The 12,839-nt window shown below is 44.3% G+C and overlaps 1 protein-coding gene across 1 annotated transcript; it reads right to left on the bottom strand.

The window, feature by feature from the left end:
* Positions 1-226: 226 nt before the first annotated feature.
* On the bottom strand, positions 227-2,200 carry LOC123440357 (probable serine/threonine-protein kinase PBL23). Its single transcript, XM_045116927.1, has 5 exons — positions 1,893-2,200; positions 1,625-1,806; positions 1,339-1,528; positions 848-1,239; positions 227-759 (listed from the first exon to the last, which is right to left on the bottom strand). The coding sequence occupies exons 1-5, from the start codon at positions 2,158-2,160 to the stop codon at positions 445-447; spliced, it is 1,347 nt and encodes a 448-aa protein (XP_044972862.1). The 5' UTR covers positions 2,161-2,200; the 3' UTR covers positions 227-444.
* Between the last annotated feature and the right edge of the window lie 10,639 nt (positions 2,201-12,839).

Below are 12,839 nucleotides of genomic sequence, written 5' to 3'. Positions count from 1 at the left end.
TAGAATTGGAAGTCTTTTCGTTGTTCAATCAGGGTTCATCGCTTCAAGAATTATTCACAAGTTGGATTACCTTTTGTTTTTGAGTGTTCTACTAGAGTTATCAATTCCACAAATCCTTCCGCGGCATATAGATTTTAGATTACATGCAGTCATGCAGACCAGATGATGGAAAATGATGACGGTTGCATATGTTGATCTAGAAGCTGGTGAACGTGCGTGGCAGTCCTTGGAACAGCGCCGGAATAGGCGGCTCAACTCTTGGCTTTTGCTGCTGGAATTTGAGGTCTTGACTAACAAATGAGTATCATCAGTCCAGATGACTTGTTGCTGCTGTTTAGTTACATCCTGCCTATGTGGTGTACGGTACACAAGGAATGTGAGGGAGCAGAGAGGTATAGTTCTGCTGCATCTCCTCCCTTTAATTATCCTATATGGTCGTCTGGCTCATCTCTGCTTCATTTCAATATCGGCTTTGATCTCAGAAACCATGTCCTTTTTGGGAGGAGCAGTGCTGCAGTCCCCCTCTCCGCCCTTCGCCTGAGCAGCTTCCCGGTCCCGTTGAGGATAGTATTTCTGTTCGGAGAGGAAGGTGAGCGCGTCCACGACGTCGCCGATCTTGGGCCTCTTGCTGGGATCCTCCTGCATGCACATGGCGGCGATGGCGAGCGCCTGGTACAGCCCTTTCACCGGGAAGTCCTTCCCCAGCAGCGGATCCGCCAGCCTCACGAACATCTTCCTGTCCCTGATCAGAGGCGCCGCCTACATACAGAGGTGGTCTCGAGCTTGTTTTAGTAATATCCAAAGGATTAAACGTTGGATTGGAGTGGGTATATAATATTATGCTTACCCAGTGGATGAGGATCTGCTCCTCCGTGGGCCTGGTGGGGTCGATGGCTCGCCTGCCGGTGATGAGCTCCAGTAGCACGACGCCGAAGCTGTAGATGTCGGACATCTTGGTGAGCTTGCCGGTCATGGCGTACTCGGGGGCGCAGTAGCCGTAGGTGCCCATGACCCTGGTGCTGACGTGGCTCTGGTCGCCGACGGGGCCGAGCTTGGCGAGCCCGAAGTCGGAGAGCTTGGAGTTGAAGTCCTTGTCCAGGAGGATGTTGGAGGCCTTGAGGTCGCGGTAGATCACCGGCGGGTTGGCCACCTCGTGCAGGTACTCGATGCCCTTGGCCGCACCCACCGCAATCTTCATCCGCGTCTGCCAGGCGAGCGCCTTGGCGTTCGCCGGGAGATCTGCACGGTCGATCGATCGATCGGTCAGCCAAGCCGACGACAAGGAAGGACATTAAGAACCCATTGTGATTGACCGATCGAACGCATGCAACAGCTTACCTAGGAGATGATCCTCCAGCGAGCCGTTGGGCATGTACTCGTAGACGAGGATCCGTTGGTCGAGATCGGTGCTGTAGCCGAGCAGGTTGACGAGGTTAGGGTGGCTCAGGAGGCTCAGCATCAGCACCTCCACGAGGAACTCACGGTTCCCCTGGAACCCTTCCTTGTCGAGCCGCTTCACGGCGATGTCCTGCGTCACACTCACAGATACATGTCACATGCATGAGAAGGGAATGATATATACAATCTGCTGCAGATTATTGATCGAGTTTGTTGCAGTAGTCACCTCTTTGGTGTCCTTGAAGTGCCCCTTGTACACCATCCCGAAGCCGCCTTCGCCCACCAGGTTGTTGCAGCTGAAATTGTCGGTTGCGACGGACAACTCACGGAAGGTGAGCACCCTGCTGGGAATGTTGTGGTTGGTTATCCGCAAGATCTCCTCAGCCGCATACATGTGGCTGGTAACATCTGCAGCGCGCATGTTGCAGTATGTCAAATATCGGCATCAAACCAATCGTCAGCCTTATGTAAAATCCTAGTATCATTTCAGTTACCTGACTTGGCCGAGATGTTGTTGACGAGGTCGGTGATGGCCTCACACTCGGCGCGCCTGGTGAGCTCGGAGAGGCTCACGCATGGCAAGACGCAGGCGAACTTCTTGCTCGACTTCTTCTTCCTCCAGAAGCGCTTCTTTCTCAACCGCTTGTGCTTGTTAGGCGTTAATGGATGTTCCTTGCTGCGCACACCACATGGAGATGAAGAGCCGCCGCCGAGAAGCATCTTGGTGTTACATTTCTTCACGGCGGACGAGAGCAGCCCCATCGAAGACCGACACGAGAGTGGCCAGGGACACTCCCGTTCCGATCCGTGGGGTCCGGTTGGAGGAATTCATTGGGGATATATACTTGAACAACCATACACAGAAGGATTTGTGGACAGGAATGCTACAACTTATTTTTCCCTCGAGGAGGCAAGGACCCAAATTTGGCGAAGTGTGCACTCTTGGTTCTCGTTCCTGCCACATCAACTTTAGCACCAAGAATAGTGAGCGGACGCATGGTGACCTGTCGCCGAGGCCTAGTATGGGACAACGAAGTTAACACCCTTGACATTCTAGGGGCCCCTAAAATGAAGGAAATTCCATGGCCAACAAATGTTTTCCACTCTTTTGATGATTTGTCACTCCATGTTGCAGTCCCATTTGCCTAATACCTAATATTGGCAATTACATGGAAACTTGTATAACTTTTTTCATGACACAACCTTCCCATGTTCCAATTAAATGGGGGAGACTCCATTCTTTTTATAGTCCTCTTGTTATATTCCTAGGAGACTTCATTCTTGGATCCCCTCACAAGAATATGTTGCATCTACTTCATAATACTCCCGCTCTGAGGGCCAAATGTGCAATGATGCCAGGGAGCTGGTGTGGACAGCAAAGGCATCGCTATGCACAAATGCTCGATTGGCTTGCCATTGAAGTCGGTGCCACCTTATAGATAACCTACACCAATGTCCTGTAATCACATTGTGCAATCGATGGTGTCTTGAGACACGTATGCAAACTTCACTAGATTCCTATTGAACATAGATGAACTTAACTGTAAGAACCTAGATTGAAAGCTTACAACCAAAATTGTCCCTAAACCCCTCTAGTTCTGTATCGCTTGAGTGTGCGCTAGCCGACATCATGGCTCAACTGTGCTTGATCTTCGACAATGCAAGCGACAATGCAGTGGTGTGTATTATCTGGATACGAGGGTGATGTGGCCCAGCTAGATCTATGCCATGGAGTGAGTGCGCTCTTGGCTAGCAGTGACAAACCTACTTCATGACACCTCGATGCATCACTCGTCGAATTCGATAGTGGGTTGTGGGTTTGCTGCGATAGGTGGTTGTTGGGGGCGTTGAGACTTGAGGCTACATAGTTTTGGTTGTGTTGGGAGGCGGCGTCTCCACATGGTGTTGTGGTGCTTCTCTCTTGTCACATACTAGCATTGGTTTTCTACCCTTGGTCTCTATGATCGTGACTTGCAAATTTTTTTGGACTACCCTAGATCAGGGAGGTTTGCAAAGGTATGGGGTGAAGACATTGTTTCCGGTATGTCAGAGTAGGAACCAATGTTTCACATCATCATAAAACAACTCTGTTATGATCAGAACTAACGTCACAACAAACCTTCTTATCTCGGGTTCGTCGTCAAGTCTAGTGATTTCCTTCTCCCGGGGTCCCTTGAGAGGAAACCCCAAGGATCGAGCGTTTGTGACACTTCAAAGTCGCGCCCCTCTTGGGAGCTTATTTATTGGAGTTGGTATCTAGTGGAGGGGCATATGGACGTTGTTTGAAGGCCCGTAGTAGGCTTGCATGGCAACTATACCAATATTTGGTTCACAAGGAGGTTTTGATAGTTAGTTTTATAGCATGCACATTGGGTCTCTACGTTTATGCTATAAAGCTGAAGTTGTTACATCATCGTCTAGGCGGTGATAACGATAAGTCGCAGTTATCGGTTTTTGAATGGTTTTTGTGAGTTAACTGGACAATTCTCATTTTCTTACTTAAGATAAGTGGTAAGTCATGTGGACTCTAGATGAGTAAAGTGAGGCCACCTTGTTATTTTTTTATGGCAATGGTGGTTCCATTGTTCTGGCATTTTGTGGAGGTATAATTGTGACCAGTTGTAAACTATTTGTCTTTCATATCAAATCAAACACTAGTACAAAGTTAATTTTTTTAGGAATGTTTTATCGATGGGAAATAACGGAAGCTGTGCTTTTTTATTGTAGAAGGGAATGAAATTACGAGTTTGTTGATCATATACGAAAAGAGAAGTGAGAGACACAAACCCATTCACTTGCTAGAACTCTAAAGCATTGACTATTTCCCTCCCAAAAGGAATGAATCTCGTCTCTGGACATGATCTCGATTATCTCTATCCATGATCTCAATCATATCTAGGGAATGCCCCTTTTCCTTTAAAAGTTATGTGGTTCCGTCTTTCCATAATTTCAAAGTAATGTAGCAAGTGATAGCTACTTGTTTATTTGAAGAAGCATAACAAGCCAAAACCCAAATCTTTCTCCAACTGGACTTGATCAAGGTGAAATTAGCACCAACACTCGTAGCTCTATCATCACTTTATGGGAAAAAATCCCAAACATTCATAGTAGAAGGGACATCAAGAGCATATGGGCGGCACATTCATGAGCTATCTCGAACAAAGTATAGTTAACAATATGAGGGCTCAACTTCTAGCCTGCAAATGATTGATAATCCCCAAATGCAAGAAACCATCATAGCAATTTTCAAAGATGGAAGTGGTAAGTATGGAGTGTCAAACTCACAAGGTGCTAAATGTAAGATCAACATTCTCTCAACTCCTATCTGCCACCGATACGACTCTACATACACTGAACATTTGATTCTATCTCGTAACCATAAATAAAACCGCATTGTGGGTATAAACAGGATAGCTTTGCATGATATTGGAGAACTAAAATATGAAAAATAGTTGTTGTAATAAATAGAGTAAGAATGTATCACAATATATTACAAATAGCGAGTGTGGAATAATTATGGTTTGGTGAGCGGAATCATCCTAGGCGATTGATAACAAGATCGGTAATCATTCTTGTAATTTTATATGAGGGAGAGGCATGAACTAACATACTTTCCATACTTGGATCATATGAATTTATGATTGTATATCTAGCAAGCATCCACAACTACTAGACATGAGTAAGGTAAACCCAACCATAGCATTAAACATCAAGTCCCCTTTACTTCCATACGCAAACAACTCCCTTACTCAGGTGTAAGCTTCTGTCACTCTAGCCACCCATTATAAGTGAATCATGAAAATATTGCAAACCCAACAGCGAGAATTCCCTCACGTGTGCGCGACACGAAGGACACCATAGGACAACACCAAAATAAAACATACACTCAAATCAATCAAGATCATCAATCAACCCAAAGGACAACATAAATCTACTCAAATATCATAGGATGGCAACACATCATGAAACACCATGTTCGAGTAGGGGATTACAACGGGGTGCAGGAGAGTGGACCGCCATAGATAGATGAGGGAAGGTGATGGAGACAGTGATGTTGATGAAGACGATCACCGCGGCGATGGTTCCCCCGGCGGCACTCCGGCGCCACCTGGAGAGAGGGGGAGAGAGTCTCCCCCCTTAGGATTCCTCCTCCATGGCCTCTCCCTAGATGGGGAGAGGTTCTCCCCCTGGTCCTTGGCCGCCATGGCTCCCTGAGGGGCGAGATCCCCTCCGAGATTGGATCTCTCTCTCTCTCTCTCTCTCTCTCTCTGTGTGTGTGTGTGTGTGCGTGTGTGTGTGTGTGCGTGTGTGTGTGTATGTGTTTCTCTCTCCTGTTTTTGCTCCTGTTTTCTGGCCCTTCGCTGTTTTCTAAATATCCGAAGATCTGTAACTCCGATCGAGCTGAAATTTTGATGGGATTTTTATCGGAAAAATATATTTCTTGCGCCGAAAGAAGGTCCCCAACTGACTTAAGGGGGAACCACAAGGCATCAGGGCGCAACGACCCCCCCAGACCGCGCCTTGTTGCCTTATGAGAGCCTCGGGCATCATATGGTGTCGATTCTTCTTCCCAAAATTCACATGTATTCGAAAAAAATCTCCATAAATTTTTATAGCGTTTGGACTCCATTTGATATGGAATTTCTGTGAAAAAAACACACACAAAACAAGAACTAACAATAGGCATTTGGTAAGTAAGTTAGTACCAAAAAATAATATATAATGTTGCCAAAAGTATATGAAATTTGTAGAATATTGGCGTGAATACTTCATAAATTATCGATACGTTGGAGATGTATCAATGATCTGGGTGCCAATTCCATTCTTGGATCAGCAACCACATGGTTGCTTTGACTTTGGGATCAACCTTAATCTTTTGCATTGCATTTAGGTGAGGCTCAAGCAATATGCCGAGAAACTAGAAGTCATATGTCGAAGCTACTGAGTATGAAGACCACACATCCATATATGCTTAACTAGGGCCTTCTTCACTTGCATGTTTTTTCTCCTATCTAGAGCTAATAAACTAGGGGCGAGTTCTTTTAGTTGACCATGAAGCAATTGGTCAACCCACAATTTGGCACGTCCATCATTGCCGAGCGAAAAATAAGTACAAGAGAAAGCTCCTTATCCACCAGATCACATGGTACAACAGTGGAAAATAAAGTGTGCAGATCATACCCACAATCCAAACAAAGCCAACGCAAACGCAAGCCTTTGCTACACGGAAATGCCTTTTATACCGAGCTCTACCTACTTCTATTGTGCTCAAATCCTTTTGTGACTGACTAGGCATTTTCCACAACTAGCGTCCTTATCGACATTCTAGAGAAAATGTTTCCCACTTTTTATCCATCTTCTTTCAACCCATTTTCTAGCTGTGAAGCTTGCGAGAAAATTTGTTGAACTAGAGTTTATTGATGAGTTCTTCAAAATTAGCCTCCTAGATTTGTATAAGAGCCTCCCTTTTACCTTGCTTGCCATCCTAGAAACAATAGGTTGCATTTCAACTCGTCTCGACATTCATAAGTTCAGAGTCAACCCAAGATATTTGTATGGGAAAGATCGAATGGTCCCACCAAAGTCCAGAATGGCACTCTCAAACTTCAACTGACCAAATCTCATGGGATATGCAACACACGTTATAACATTCACCCTTAGTCCCGATGCACCTAAAACACCAAAAATTCCTTAACATCCTATGTTAATTTTTTGAAAAGATTACAAAAATATACAACATTGTTGTCATAATTACTAGTTCTTAACGTAGCAAGACTTGAGACTAGCATCGAGAGAATGCCACCTTTGATAGCATAATGTAACACCTTTTGAAGGTGCTTGGTAGCAAGGAAATTGGATGAGGGACACAGGGGTCCCTCTACTTGAGATTATACCAATACATAAGGTGTCTTAGGAAACCCATTGAGAAAAAATCTTGAGGAAGGAGTCAACATAATGATCTAAACAAGATCACACTCAATGTTGCCCACACCAAAAATCTGTAATGCAACACCACTACTTTTCATTCATTAAGAGAAACCTCCACAACAAGTAAAAAAGAAGATAAGTTAAGATAAGCAATGACACCAAGATATAATTACTTTATAAAAGCTCAAGGAGAGTGATGGGTGGAGAAACTAGCCACCCCCACAATCTTCGGTTGGTTCCAATAGTTAAGTAAGTCTAGAATTTGGGTAGTTAGCTAGTCTTCATTTGTGACCTTGTTGTCGAAGATGTGAGCATCATATTATTTCCAAATCATCCACAAATCATCATGACAATTGCATTCTAGGCTTTCCTAGGAGGTTGTTATCATAGCATGTACGAATTCAAACTACCAAGTTGATGAGTAATTCAGTGAGTCGAATAGGGGCAATGAAAGTTTGCAGATTGAGGATCATGATAAGATGACACCATGATCTCTTGCGAAAGAGCAAGATGCCATCTTGTGGGACCATGAAAGAACTTTTGTCATCCATTCAAACATGGACCATGTTACGGTCACCCTACATTGCATACATGGATGATTACGACAAAGGTATTGCAACACAATGACGCAGCTGGACTCAATTGCAACACCATCATGTGTTGTAGTTTCAACTACACTGGTGTTTGAAAAACTTTGGAGTTGTTGTGAGTCTTCTCCTCTGCAAGATGGATCCCCGCCTCACCATGTGACCCTACACCCGTTGCAACATCATCGGTTGCTTCGCAAACAACAACGATGTTTCGGAACCCGCCACCATACTAGCTATGGTTGCAACACGTTCGTTGTTGCGTGTGGGGATGCACCAGATGGTGGTCGGCCCAGCCCTCTTGATTGCGATATTCAATGGCTAGTGGCCGCTTTTGGGAAATCTCTTAGTTGCAATGACCATGTGATACGTCTCAAACGTATCGACTTCACCAAACACTTATGCTAATGTTTTGGCCTCATTCTTGCATGATTTGAATGAAACTAACCCGGACTGACGCTGTTTTCAACAGAGCTGTTTGGATGGTTTTCTTGTGCGCAGATAAATGAATATTTAGACGTCCCGGAAAATTCCCATAAAAATAGAGAAAAACCATGCACCGGGAGGAACCATGGGCTAGAAGATGGGCCAGAGGGGAGCCACAGGGCCCCCAGGCGACCTGCTGGCGCGGCCTACCCCCTGGCCGCGCCAGGAGGCCGCCTGGGTGGGTCCCACCCCCTCTGGTGCCATACTTTGGCTCCGATTTTTACCCGTGACGAGGAAATTCCATAACAGAAGTCGTTTTGCAAGTTCTCGACGCGAAGCCGCCGCCACCCTCCGTTCTTCTTCGGGAGGGCTAATCTAGAGGCTGTTTTGGCCTCCGGAGAGGGGAAATCGTTGCCATCGTCATCACCATCACCACTCCACCATCCTTCCATGGCTTATCCCATCATGTGTGAGTAATTCCTCGCTGTAGGTGAAGGGGATGGGAGAGATTGGATGAGTTAGATCATGTAATAGTTCGTCAGATTGTTGGGGGCATGTTGCCTATCATCTACTATGGTGTTCATCATCTTTGCTACTACTTGTTACTCTTAATGCTTGTCACTTTGGGCCCGAGTGCCATGATTTCAGATCTGAATGCCTTATGTTTTCATGAATATATTTGTGTTCTAGATCCTATCTATGAGTAGTATGCACCTATTATAGTACGGAACTGGCGATCCCAATGGTGATAGCTTGGGACACCAAAGGGGATAGGCTATAGTTTGAGGATTCCATGTATTAATTGATTGTTAATGATTTGTTCCGGTGCTCTTTGACAGGAGCACCTTAATATCCATAAGTTCCTTTTGGCCCCGTTGATAGACGGATGGTAGGACAAAAGATGTTGTGCAAGTTCTTATTGCAAGCACACACAACTACCTTGGGATACATGCCTAATGTTTGATATTTGCCTAGATGATCATTACTTTTCTATGTGCCTTGCCCCAAGTTAAAAACATGATATCTCTCATCCATGACCAACCATCCATCTCCTTAGCCTACATTGTTTTAATCCCGCTAGTCACAAGTTACTAGACGTTCGCCGTTTTACTTCCGTTGCTTTGCCACTATTATTTCCATTGCCACCATCACTTCCATATCACCGTTGCTACTAACATTTCGTTGCCAAGCAAGTATCTTTCAGGTGCAGTTGAATTGACAACTCAACTGTTAAAGCTTATAAACATTCTTTGGCTCCCCTTGTGTCAAATGAATAAAATGGGTTAACTTACCCGCGAAGACTATTGCGATCCCCTACACTTGTGGGTTATCAAGACCTTTTTCTGGCGCCGTTGCCGGGAGCATAGCTTTATTTACAAGTCTACTTGGAGTTATTTTTCTTGTTGTGATTTATTCACTATGGGTAAGAAAATAGACCCCAAGGTTCCAATTTTACCATCTACTACGAGAAAAGGTACGGTTCTCAGCACCAGCGCTACGCTTGATTCACCTTCCGTTATGAGTAAGTTTGCTTCACCGCCATCACATGCTGCTTCTACCGAGTCTGTCACTATGCCTGATACTTTTGATGATGCTTCCACTACTATTGATGAGCCTGGTTTACTTGGTTATTTTATTGAGTCTCAGATTGCTAAGGCTGCTAAGGAGTCTGGAATTGAACTTCGTGTTACACGCTACCCCATTGGTAGATCTTTTGGTTACCCAGACTTGAGTGGTATCAAGGAAATAATTCTTGATGATGATTATATTGAACTTGATGATGATTTATGCAGGGAACTTACAGAGTGTGCTAACTCTGACCCTGCTTCTATTAAGAAGTTGCTTGAAAAGCATTCTATGAAGAACAAGTTTACTCCTGATCCTAAGTTTGCTTCATCTCCTATTTGCATTGAGGATGCTGATTTTGATTTGTCTGTTGATCTTTCACTTATGTCCACAGTTGATGCTTACCCTTTTTATGGCAGAGAAGATGACAATGCTATTGCACACCTTACCAAACTCACTCAGTTGGGTGGCTTATTCACTACACAGGACAAGAAGAGAAATTATTATGTTACTAAGCTACTTCCTTTCTCTTTGAAGGAAGATGCTAAAGCATGGTATGATGCACTACCATGTGGTTCCATTAAGAGTCCTCAATATTTAGCTCAATCTTTTGTTGCTAAATATTTTCCTGCTCATAAGAAACATGCTGCTTTACAAAGAATTTATAACTTTAAATAGTTGCATGATGAGCACCTCCCTAAAGCTTGGGGGAGGTATTGCACTTTGCTTAAGGCTAGACCAGTAAATGGAATCCCTAAGAATTAATTGCTTGATATATTTTATGCTGGTCTAAACGATGAATCTAGAACCTATCTGGATAGTTGTGTGATAACCCACAAGTATAGGGGATCGCAACAGTTTTCGAGGGTAGAGTATTCAACCCAAATTTATTGATTCGACTCAAGGGGAAGCCAAAGAATATTCTCAGGTATTAGCAGTTGAGTTGTCAATTCAACCACACCTGAAAGATTTAGTATCTGCAGCAAAGTATCAGTAGCAAAGTAGTGTGATAGGAGCAGTAGCAACAGTAACCAGTAGCAGCAAAGTGACAGCAGTAGCAACAGAGTAACAGCAGTAGCAACAGAGTAATAGTAGCAGTAGTGACATCAGTAGCGGCAAAGTAACGTAGCAAGGACGAGTAGTAAAAACTCGTAGGCATTGGTTCAGTGATGGATGATTATGCCGGATGCTATTCATCATGTAACAGTTATAACACGGAGAGATATGTAACTAGCTCCAGTTCGTCAATCTAATGTAGGAATGTATTCCGTATGTAGTCATACGTGCTTAGGGAAAAGAACTTGCATGACATCTATTGTCCATCCCTCCCGTGGCAGCGGGGTCCTAATGGAAACTACGGGATATTAAGGTTCTCCTTTTAATAAAGAACCAGACCAACGCATTAATTAACACTTGTTGAATACATGAACTCCTCATACTATGGTCATCTCCGGGAGTGGTTCCGACTATTGTCACTCCGGGGTTACCGGGTCATAACACATAGTAGGTGACTACAACTTGCAAGATAGGATCAAGAACACACATATATTAGCGACAACATAATAGGTTCAGATCTAAAATCATGGCACTCGGGCCCTAGTGACAAGCATTAAGCATGGCAAAGTAGTAGCAACATCAATCTTAGAACATAGTGGATACTAGGGATCAATCCACGTCAAAACTAACTCGATTACATGATCGATCTCATCCAACCCATCACCGTCCAGCAAGCCTACGATGAGATTACTCACGAACGGTGAAGAGCATCATGGAATTGGCGATGAAGGAAGGTTGGTGATGACGATGGCGACGATCTCCCCTCTCCGGAGCCCAGAACGAACTCCAGATCTGCCCTCCAGAGGAAGAACAGGAGGTGGCGGCGCCTCCGTATCGTAAAACGCGATGAACTCTCCTCCTTGATTTTTTTCCGGATGAAAGAGGCTAAATAAACCTGAGATTGGAGGCGGTGGAGCAATGTGGGCCCCACAAGCCTGTCAGGCGCGGCCATGGGGGCCGCGCGTGGTGGGCTTGTGGGCTCCACGCTCCACTTCCTCCGTTGATTCTTGCGCCAGTATTTTTTATATATTCGACAAAAATTCTCCGTAAATTTTTAGGTCATTCCGAGAAATTTTATTTCTGCGCAAAAACAACACCATGGCAATTCTGCTGAAAACAGCGTTAGTCCGGGTTAGTTCCTTTCAAATCATGCAAATTAGAGTCCAAAACAAGGGCAAAAGTGTTTGGAAAAGTAGATATGACGGAGACATATTGATGTCTACTACGCAACCTTCTCCTTGTAGACGTTGTTGGGCCTCCAAGCGCAGAGGTTTGTAGGACAGTAGCAATTTTCCCTCAAGTGGGTGACCTAAGGTTTATCAATCCGCAGGAGGCGTAGGATGAAGATGGTCTCTCTCAAGCAACCCTGCAACCAAATAACAAAGAGTCTCTTGTGTCCCCAACACACCCAATACAATGGTAAGTTGTATAGGTGCACTAGTTCAGCGAAGAGATGGTGATACAAGTGCAATATGGATGGTAGATAGAGGTTTTTCTAATCTGAAATTACAAAAACAGCAAGGTAACTAGTAACAAAACTGAGCACGAACGGTATTGCAATGCGTGGAAACAAGGCCTAGGGTTCATACTTTCACTAGTGAAGTTCTCTCAACAAAGATAACAAAATTGGATCATATTGTTGGAAATATGCCCTAGAGGCAATAATAATTAGTTATTATTAGATTTCTTTGTTCACGATAATCATTTATTATCCATTCTATAATTGTATTGATTGGAAACACAATACTTGTGTGGATACATAGACAAAACACTGTCCCTAGTAAGCCTCTAGTTGACTAGCTCGTTGATCAAAGATAGTCAAGGTTTCTTGACCATAGGCAAGTGTTGTCACTTGATAACGGGATCACATCATTAGGA

The sequence above is a fragment of the Hordeum vulgare genome, chromosome 3H, assembly GCF_904849725.1.
Source record: "Hordeum vulgare subsp. vulgare chromosome 3H, MorexV3_pseudomolecules_assembly, whole genome shotgun sequence".
In the NCBI taxonomy this organism is placed as follows: domain Eukaryota; kingdom Viridiplantae; phylum Streptophyta; class Magnoliopsida; order Poales; family Poaceae; genus Hordeum; species Hordeum vulgare.
Note: the sequence above shows the minus strand (reverse complement) of the source record. Positions and strands in the feature narration are given on the sequence as shown.

Excerpts from the sequence above, each read along its gene's own strand:
- LOC123440357 (XM_045116927.1), bottom strand. The coding sequence starts at position 2,160 with ATGGGGCTGCTCTCGTCCGCCGTGAAGAAATGTAACACCAAGATGCTT. Across the intron at positions 1,807-1,892 it reads CAACATCTCGGCCAAGTCAG|ATGTTACCAGCCACATGTAT; the intron begins GTAACTGAAATG and ends TGCGCGCTGCAG. Across the intron at positions 1,240-1,338 it reads GCTGGAGGATCATCTCCTAG|ATCTCCCGGCGAACGCCAAG; the intron begins GTAAGCTGTTGC and ends TCGACCGTGCAG.